General features: G+C 50.8%; 1 protein-coding gene across 2 annotated transcripts in view; it reads left to right on the forward strand.

The window, feature by feature from the left end:
* Nucleotides 1–10,217, forward strand: part of HRAS (HRas proto-oncogene, GTPase) — a 30,214-nt gene extending 19,997 nt beyond the window's left edge. For both annotated transcript variants that reach the window (XM_085548366.1, XM_085548367.1), the window contains 5 exons: nt 2,204–2,357; nt 5,238–5,416; nt 7,491–7,650; nt 8,185–8,309; nt 9,919–10,217. In XM_085548366.1, coding sequence (XP_085404492.1) covers nt 2,247–2,357; nt 5,238–5,416; nt 7,491–7,650; nt 8,185–8,304 — 570 coding nt within the window. In that variant the 5' untranslated portion in view covers nt 2,204–2,246 and the 3' untranslated portion in view covers nt 8,305–8,309; nt 9,919–10,217. The remainder of the gene's footprint in view (nt 1–2,203; nt 2,358–5,237; nt 5,417–7,490; nt 7,651–8,184; nt 8,310–9,918) is intronic.

Below are 10,217 nucleotides of genomic sequence, written 5' to 3' on the forward strand. Positions count from 1 at the left end.
TGCAAATTCTCACATCAGAAAAAGCTTTCACAGCAATGGCCAGGCTGCACATCCCCATCCGGCACATCCAACAGTAGTGTGGGATGACTGAGGATGTCTGCTACCATCTCTCCAACAGCAATCTCATCACTGCCAGCATCCTCTGGGTGTGGTGGGAGTCAGTGAATGCTAAAGCTGCAGAGCTCATGTTCATATACTTTGTTTTGTACTACATGCACACAGGTCAGCTTGTTCAGTGCTGCCTTGATCTCTAATTCACTAGAAAACCTCCCTGCAGATAAGTTGAAGCCAGGCACTTTCAGAAGGACAGAACTTCCCACTGTAGTTAGAGATCACAGCAGTTACATCTGCAGTTTCAGTTGTCCCATCCACTTGCACAACACACAAGGAAGAAGGCTGTGACTGCTGGGGTATCTGTTGCGTGGTGAGCTGACTTTCAGACTTGCTCTTCAGCAAAACTACCTGGGAGCTGCTCCCAGGAAAAAAAAGAAAAAAAAAAAAAAGGGGATAAGAGAACTCTTAAGCTGGAAACCTCTCTTAGCTTTTAGAGCCTGACCCTCTGCCACATGATGCCGTATGGCTCCTGACAAATCTCTTCCCTGGCCTCAAGAACAGAGCTCCATGAAACTTCTCTGGGAAGTCATGGACCTGAGGTATCTCATTTTTTGCACTTTATTTTCTCCCCAGCTTCACTAGCAGCAGAGAAGGGCATCAGTGTGGGACCAGAGGTCTCCCCTGTTTGTGCTCTGCTTGCTCTTTTGCAGCCATTTCGTTGCTTTTCCCCAAGATCCTGAGTGCTGGAAAGGACATGATCTTTCTTTGTCTTCCTGACACTGAGATAGCAGCTGAGAAAAGGGCTTTGACAGGCAGTGGCTGTATCTGACTGCCCCAGCCCAGGCGGGTGATTGAACTGTCTGAGTGGTTTAAGGTTGCAGTCAGATGGGGATTGAAGTCAGAAAGTTCTGCCCTACTTTAGATTAAATCTTTGCTGCATTAGCAAATTCAGTAGCTGCAGACACGGGCTGGATGCAGAGTGCCCATTGCAGGAATACCATGTACCAACCGCCTAAACAAAGCTCATCTTCCAGGAGATGCAGCAGCTCCTGCCAGCATTATCACGCTACTAGGCATCATCTGATGTGAAATACTGAGCTCCCAGGGCTCCGAGCTGAGCATGCAGCCTCTTCTGAATGCTCGTGTGCTGCTCAAAAGGCAGTGCCCCTTCCTGGTTATTTGCTTTACCAGCAGCATGACTAGAGATGGCCAGGAACCACCCTTCAGCCTTAATGTTTTTAAATACACCTTCTTAAAATCTCTCTGCTGAGTTTTGAGCTGCTAGGATCCCTGCTCTTCACAGCCTTTCCCAGAGCAGTTATAGCTTTTTGTTTCTCTCTCAATTTGAATTTGCAAGATAGATCTCTTTGTAATGGTTGGTAAGTTCAGGGGGATTTCTGTTCAAGCCTTCAGGGTTTTGTAATCATCCTCTCGCAAGCTCCAAGTTGAAGTTCCTCTTTCTCAGTAGAAGAGGAGCTGAAATTTAAAGGTTTACTTCTCATTTACGCAGCCTTCTCTTTGGTTTCCTTACCTACCACTTCCATCTCTTATATATTCCCATGCATCATGTCACGCAGGATGCATCCAGACTGGCAGTCTGAAGGACTGTAGAGAGTCAGAGTTACCCACTGGGCACAGTTCTGTATTCAGTTCTTCCCCTGTTTTGAAGTAACCTTTGCCAGTGTGGAGGATATTGGGTGAAACAGCTCTGGATGCTGCAGCTCTTTGCTGTAATTTTATAGCAAGCTTCATGGTTTAGGTGAGGTCATTTCACATTTGAGACCCTAGAGAATGGGATCATAAGAGGCAGTGCATTCTGGAGGCACAACACAGGGCGACAGAGTTATATAAATATAATTGTCTCTGTTTTCCAGGGTAGTCAGTGTACTGAAGGAGGAACATACAAAAAAAAGCCCTTGACCTTTGGGTCATCCCACCACCTCTGTCTCACCATTTAGCAGCAGGGTATATCTGTGAGCTTGGGCTGGGAGGTCAAGGCAGTACTGGAGCAGAATGCCTCACAGGAAGAAATTTCAAAGCTAGAGCAAACTCGTGTTTAAAGTACATGGATGCCCATCTTTCTGCCTTTCCCAGCCACTGGTTCGTGCTTCTCACTCTCCTAACATGGTGGCTGTATTTCTCCCCTCAGGTGGTGGTGCTCCGGGAGGCCCTGAGCTGGGGTCAGCTGGAAGATGACCGAGTACAAGCTGGTGGTAGTGGGAGCTGGAGGTGTCGGGAAGAGTGCTTTGACAATACAGCTCATTCAGAACCATTTTGTTGATGAGTACGACCCCACAATAGAGGTAAGCAGTTCCATCTACACGTTTTGTTATTGCTCTTTTGCACTCTGCTGCAAGCCTAAGTGTGCTTGGGTTGGTCTCAGGACTGAACTTAATTGGGGATATTCCTCTCATGGATTTTCTTTAGGCTACCTAACACTTGGTTATGGATTTGCTCTACAGCAGGAAGACCAGTGCTGTGGTTCTTCCCTAGGGCTTGCAGGCCTCATGAAATAGCTCAGGGAAAGGAGAACAGGGAGTGCTTGTCTGTAGTTTCCCTTGAGCTGCAAATCTCTGCCCTCCTCTAGAGCATGATAAGTTCATCCTCCAACAGGAAGCAGAGAAAAGAGGCTGTGCTGACAAGGTTGGTTCTCATACCCTCCATTGCAAGGAGTGAGGGATGGATCTTTTGAGACAGCAGGGACCTGCCATGTCCCATGCCCACCTGGAGAATCAGCCAAGTGCCTGTGTAACACTGTAACATGGTGGGAAGCACAACAATAACAACTGAGTAGCAAGGCCCTAGGCTACCTCAAGTAAGCACTTGTTCAAATGTAACAACCAATAACACAGAAATAAAGGAAAGAAGCTGCTTACCTTCAAAAAGCCTCAGGTACACAGGGATCTCCAGCAAGATCCCCTTACTTCCACTGCCAGCCCTTAAAAGAGGTCTGGGAAGGGGTGGATCCTGGCTGCCCCCCTTCCAATCACTCAGGTACATTGCAGACACCTGATCTCCCCTGGGTTGGCTCTGCCTTCCCACCAGGTGCTCAGTCACTGGCTCAAGCTGTGACTTGGCATTTCCACAGCAGCTCATGCTTCTGTAGGCTGTGTAGAAGAGGTTCAGCATTCAGAATCCAGTTTTCCACGTTACAAACAGAAGCAACAAAGATTTTTCTCTTTACCTTTTAAAAACACAGTCAATTATCAAGCTGCTTTTGCTGTTCCATCACTGCTGGAGTGATGCTAATTACCCGCTGCGTGACTTATTCCTCGTTCCGGGAGGTGCTGTGCTCTCAGTACGGCTCCTGGCCACTCCTGCCCTGCTCTGTGCAAGGAGTAGGTTCCCCTGGGAATGCAACTCGCAGCTCTGTCACGCCTCTCAGACAATAACCTCCCTGCCTGCAGTCCTGGAGCAGTCTCTACCAGATGTGTATAAATACAGCTGTGGTTACTGCAGTTGTTATTATTATCATAATGCCTAAAAGGTCCCCTCTGGGGTCAGAAATCTATTCTGGTAAGTGTTGTATGTGCAGTCCCCACCCTGAAGAGCTCACCACTTAAATAAACAAGCGAAGCAAGTCTGGGTAGAAGGGCTGAAGTGGTCTTATTATCCTACAGATGGGAAGAAGAAAGGCGCTTAAAGGCACTTGCTATTACGTCATTTGGCAAGGTCACCTAGAGAGTCCAAGCAGAGCCTGGAGTTTATTTTAAGGCTCCTGAGTCTCAGTGTCGCACCTTGCTTAAGAAGCCAGCTGCCTCCTTCCTCTCTCATCTTCCCTCCTGTGTTCTTCACCTGTAGTCGTGTCAGACCGTTCTGTCCCCAGTGTCCTGTCCCAACACCTGCAGTCTCTGGCTCGCCTTTTAACACTGTGCCCATTCAAATTAATCTGCTGGAAAAGGATCTGTGAGATCTCGAGCCCAGCAGGGGGAGTGAGGTGCCAGCATCCTCAGGACAGTGTGGGGTCACTTCTCTACATGTGCTGTCTGGCTGTGAGACCTCCCATAAGCAGGGACTTGGCAATTACATGTGAACATGTGTGCTGAGACACTCGTCCTCTGGATGCGAGCTGGAGTGTAGGGAGGGGAGGGAGTAGTGGCGGATGTGCATAGCAGACAGACACGCACGGTCTGCCCTCTGCAGCACTGCCTTGCACCAGGGAGGTGGCTGCAAATGGTGGTGGAGAGATCACTTAATTACAGACAGGGTAATGAGGATTGCATGGAGAGCTGCCCAATCCCAGAGCTGCTAGGGCTTCCTGTGTAGATAGAAGCACGGTGGCAAAGGATGGGGTAATAGACTGCTGAGAAGGTCGAGGTGGAGCAGATCCTGTCTTGGCTTATCTCAGGGTGCTTTCTGCAAGGAGGAGAAAGGCTTTAATGAGTCCTGGAGGCTGCTGTTTATGTGGCAGTGAACAAAGGGCAGAATCTGTGCTCCCTTCCCACACTGCTGCCAGTCTGTTAGTGCCTTTTGCCATGTCTGTTGTCGTCTTTGGGGCTATTTGTTAGGGGCAAAACTCATTTGATAACATTGTCACTGCTCTGTCACAGCACACCTGTGTATTTTTCATACCTTTGGTTTCAGCTTTGTTCTCTGGCTGGGAGTTGGAGTGACCATGTTGTAGCTGATGTCTGGCTGTTGAGAGCTGTGTTTGGGAGACCTTTGGGGAAGACCCTGGGAGAGCACTCGGTGCTTTCCAGGCCTCTTCATGCATGCAATAAGTTATAATCATCTCACTGCAGGGAAACGCACAGCTTCAAAGACCTGCCAGGGTGCTCCTCACCCTTCCCAGAGCCCCTCTGGGCACAGACTGGCTGTTGGAAACATCCTCCTTGCAGCCTGCTTTGTTTTTTTTCGTGTTCAAACAACAGCAAGACGTTCACCAACACGCCCAGTTTGCCCCCTCTCTGGTTGTGACTGCCCCCAGTGCCCACTCCATGTCAGGGATGCTGCAATTCCAGGTGGTCTTAAGCACCTTCCGGCCCACAGATCACTCTGATGGTTGCCAGCAGCCTCCCTTTGTGTGTGCCTTCTTCCAGCCCCTCGGAATGGGATGCAGTGCCCAGAGCTGTAGGACCAAGTGCCGAAAGCCTTCCCAGCACCCAGCAGCACTGCTGGCTTGTAGCAGGATCACCCTGCATCAGGCCTCCTGGCTGACCTTCTCTCTCTCTGTCCCTTGGCAGGATTCCTACAGAAAGCAAGTCGTCATCGATGGAGAGACCTGTTTGCTGGACATCCTGGATACGGCGGGGCAAGAGGAGTACAGTGCCATGCGAGACCAGTACATGAGAACAGGGGAAGGATTCCTGTGCGTCTTTGCCATTAACAACACCAAGTCCTTTGAGGACATCCACCAGTACAGGTGAGCATCTCTGCTGCTCCCCCCCGCCTTCACTCTTCGATCAATGCTGCCCACACAGACAATTAGTGTGAGCAGCTGCCCCCCGGGGAACAGGCCCGGCAGACGGCTGATGTCAGTGACTCCAATAAAAGCCATCCAAAGGGATTGCTTGTGGTCCCCGGGGACTCGGTAATGTAATGTTTAAGTGTTTATGGTGACTAAAGGGAGAGATGATCCTTTACGACCCCCTCCCTTCCCTCTCTAATTAATGGAATTGCTTTGCTACTGAAATTGATCTCAGCAACTTCTGCTCTGCAAAGGATGTGTGGGGTGGCTTGCAGGCATCAACCTGCTTGCTCTGAGGAGCTATATGAAAATGTGCCTCTGGGCTACTGCTTCCCCTGCCTTCTGAGGGACTGCGTGCCCCATCATTAAAGCTTGCCAGAGAGACTCCACTGGCATGTGGCATCCCATTTCACCCCACTGATCACCCTGAGCCCTGCCCAGCCCAGCCCTGATTGCAGCAGCCCCCGCTATTCCAGTCCTGCCTTGACACGTGCCTGGAGCCAGCCCGAGGGGTTGAGAGCAGTGTAGGAAATGACTCACTGCAGCTTCCGCCAGTGCCTGCTTCCCTGCCACCTGAGCCAGCCCTGCCCGGTGCTGGAAGTGGGGAACAGGGATCTCATCCGGAGGTTGATGGGCAGCAGCGATCACAGCTCTCAAGGCATCCTGCAGCTTCCAGCACAGACACAGCCCTGCCTTACTCAGAGCTGACAGGCGTGTTTGGCACGGTAACTGCGTGCCTTGGACTAATTTGGCTTGTTCGAGCTGAACTGTAGGACAAAGGATGGGATTTTCCTGAAGCACCTGAGGGATTTGGTAGCATTCATCCCACTGCCTTGTGCTGGGGCTGGTGCCTGTGAATCACTCAAGAAGATGGCTCGATTTCAAGCCCCGGTTTTAATCATGATGTAAATCACCAGCTTTAATCTCGTTCCACATGTGCTCTTTGCATTTGCACTTTTAGAATAATTTTCCCCAGAGAACAACTCACTCTGGCTGGTTCGGAGCCATTAGGAGGTATCTCTTTTCAGCTAAGTGTAGCAGTGTGCACTAAATTTAGTGCCGGGGTCTGCCGGTCAGGATGTTACATCGAACATCTAAGTGGCTTTATGGCATAGCCAACATATATTCAGACCTCATTTCTGTGTCCTACTGTATTAAAAAGAGATGATTGTGGAATGTTTTTTTGTTGTTGGGGCGTTTTTGGTTTTTTTTGACACTATCCAGCTGCTTCAGGATGGAAATTGGAATTGAAGTAAAATGTAGAAAGCAGAATCTTAAACAAGAAAGTGCATGGATTGGTTAAATAAAACCCCAGTAATTGTTTTGGTTACATAAGCAAAAAAAGCTGTTTTGTGTCCCAAGTTAAGTGATGTATTAAACAAAGGAAGTTATTATCTGCCATGGGGGAACAGAGTGCATTGTTTGTGGTCATAATGGCCTTAAGATTATAGAAGCAGTAGATCTCATCCTCTCCCACCTCCTTCCAAATCAGGTTGGAATGGAGAACCGTTACTACTTCTTCGGTTCCCAGTTGGTTTCTCAACTTTGAGTGAACTGAACTAAGCTGAAACGAAGCAAATAGCATCTGTGCATCTGCAGGAAAGGCTGCAGCTGCCAAACGCTGCTCTGTCAGCTCAGCAGACTCTGCTTGCAGGTGTTTTCCTGGTGACTTTCACCCACTCGGGGGCTCACTTGGTCTCAGATGGTCATAGTGCACAGGTAGCTGCTGGAGCGTTCTCCTTTGTTTGGCTTGGGCCACGCTAGGAGGCTGCCTTCATGCAGACTGCCATAACTGCAAGCTGAATATAGCAAACAGCTGCATTGAAAGGGCAGAAGTATGTTTAGCTTTCTTTTCCAAAGGTGCCCTGGCTATTTTGGAGTTCTCTTGCTTACGAGCCGTGGTTGCACACGTGCTTCTGGAAGCCCTGCACCGGGCATGTCGTAGCACAGCAGCTCGTGGGGAAGAAGTGACCTTTCCTCTGTGCTGGTGCCCTTCTTCCCCTCACTTTGGCATCTCCTCCTCTGGCAGGGAGCAGATCAAGAGGGTGAAAGACTCAGATGATGTTCCCATGGTGCTGGTGGGAAATAAATGTGACCTGCCAGCACGGACAGTGGAGACCCGGCAAGCGCAGGACCTGGCCCGGAGTTACGGGATCCCCTACATAGAAACGTCGGCCAAAACCAGACAGGTAGGAGGAGAGACATGAGGGCCTTAGGGCCTGGGAGTGGGGAATGTTGCCCAGCCTCAGGATGGGGGGGAGACTGATGAGCCACGGCTTCCCTGATGGACAGAGGTGGGAGTGCCATGCTGACTGTGTGCTGGGCTGCCAGACAAGCAGCGCTCCAGCTGCTCATTACCCAGCGTGCTGTAAGTCTCTCTGACAGCTCTGGCATGGCAGCAAGCTGGGAAGGGAACATGAATTAGAGCAAGCCAGCACGGGCACTGATTTACCACTGTTAGGATGCTGGGAATGAAGCTGCCAGAAAGCCCAGCTCTGAGCTGGCTGCAGCTTTGCCTTGAATGCAGGCTGTGATTGATGGCCCGAGTTCAGTTATGGCACTGGGAGATAAATCCACGTGGCACGATCCCCAGCCCAGCCCCAGGCTGCTGTTGGTCCATGCAGCATGGAGGCATTGCTGGGGCTCCTCACGGATTGGCACAGCCATCTCTTCTCCCCGCTGCCCTGCCCTGCTTGGAGCAAAGCGCTGTGTGTTTCTTGCAGGGCGTTGAAGATGCCTTCTATACCTTAGTGCGGGAGATCCGTCAGCATAAACTGCGCAAGCTGAACCCACCAGATGAGAGTGGCCCTGGCTGCATGAACTGTAAATGTGTGATATCGTGACTGTGGTGAGTTTTGGAAGCAGGAGATGGGCTGTATGGAAAGCAGGGTGGGGGTGCTCGTCTGCAAACATGCCTCAAAAACAACTTTGGCGATGGTTATTTCTTAATTAAAACGGGGACTGAAATAGTATCTCGTGTCCAAACAGAAGGTAAGGCAGGTTTTCCCACTTTCCTGAGGAAATGTGTGGGAGGAAGGGATTTTTTTATTATTATTATTTTTTCCCCTCATTCAGCGGAACAAAATCCTGCAGAACACTGAAAGAAATGCATGTTTTGTCATGCCGTCCCCAGGGAAGCTCCTTCCCATGCTGCAGAGGAGTGATGCTGGTGCTCCAGGTGTGCAGCTCACCACGTGCACCAGCCTGGCCTTAGAGAAGCTCAGAGGATGAGCTGTGAGCACATTGCCTCCTACTGCATCAACTGTGCTGTCCTACAGCTCCAAAGCAGATACATGTGACTGTGAAAGCCCTCTGTTCAATAGAAGAGTCTTCCTGTCAGATATATCCCCTGGGATATTTGAAACTGATGCAATGTTGAGAATGCCCATATGGTTGGCTTCCACATTGAGGAGACGTCTGTCTGCACAGTCACTCCTTTGGAAAGGAGGAGATGGGGCAGTCAGGGCTGAGTGCACCGGAGTGATGTATAAGGGACACCCAAGGGCTGTGTCCTAGGGCCAGGGACTGTGAGAAAAGCCTGCACAGCCATTGTCCTTGAGGTGATGTCATTTGGGGAGTATCTCAAATAACCCCATCTAACTCCTTGTCCCTTCACACAACTGCTGGAGTCCTAGAGTGACAGCCTGTGTTCCACAGACTGTGAGCATCCCACTGAGCGAGGAGGTGGGCAGCTGTTTTGCTTTCACTGCTTTTGGAGGCAAAAGGCCACGAGCGTAGCAGAGTTCTCAAAACAAGCGGCACTGGCAGCGTTTGCTTCCTATGGGCTGAGCACTCCACCCCTATGCTCCCCCAGGCCGGCCAGCCGGGGGCCGTGGGGCTGCGCTGTGCCTAGAGTGCTTATCGCTGCAGAGGGAGACTTCCAGATGTTCAGGACATCCAGATGTTCCGTGGCGTTTCCTCCGGATGGGGATGTGAGCGTGGGGCTCATTTCCTGCTCTGGCTCACAGCTGACAGCACGTGGGGACACGGGCTGGGCTGAGCCCCCGTGCAGAGACTGCCAGGAGCCGGTCCCCATCACCACGAGGGTGGCCAGCAGCAACATCCTCTTCAAAACAGGGGCTGGCCATGGGAAGGAGGTTCTCTATAGCATGTTCTCTGCTAATAGAGCGGGTTGCCCTTGTCTTTTTCTACCGGCTGTGGGTGATTCCTAGAGGGGCAGAAGAGGAGATGTAAATACACACAGAGATGCACTGGCATCCTGTGATGCTTCTATGACTGTGGCAGATTCCCCCATGTGGGCAGGAGAGGTTTGAGACCAGAAGGCGTGCATTTTGTTGCTGGGGCTCCTGCCATACAGCATTGTACAGCCTTTTTCTTAGGGCAGTGCAGCCCCAGGAGGCAAATGCAGGGTTGTCCCAAAGCGTGAGGGTTGGCAGTGGCGACAAGTGGTTCTGAGAGCCAGTGGGTGCTAACAGGTCTTCTCCCTCTTGTTTCAGCTGACTGGACCCTGACTGGACCCTGACTTGGAGAGGTGTCCGCTGTGCAGAGCACAAGGATAGAGGTGATGCAAAGGAAGAAACAAATGGATTCAGGGGAGGAGCGGAGGGGGAGGGAGAGAAGAGGACGGGAGGAGTGCCAGCCCCTCCAAGGACTATCTCGCACATCACCCAGGCCGGCAGCAGACGACTTTTGGTTCTTTCCCCATCCTCTCCTCCTTTGGCCTCCTCCAACCCCGGCAACTGTACAAAGCCACAGATTGAATCACAGTAAATTATTATTTGATGGTCTCGACAAA

Source organism: Coturnix japonica, chromosome 5, assembly GCF_054131305.1.
Source record: "Coturnix japonica strain WE chromosome 5, WE-NBRP24, whole genome shotgun sequence".
In the NCBI taxonomy this organism is placed as follows: domain Eukaryota; kingdom Metazoa; phylum Chordata; class Aves; order Galliformes; family Phasianidae; genus Coturnix; species Coturnix japonica.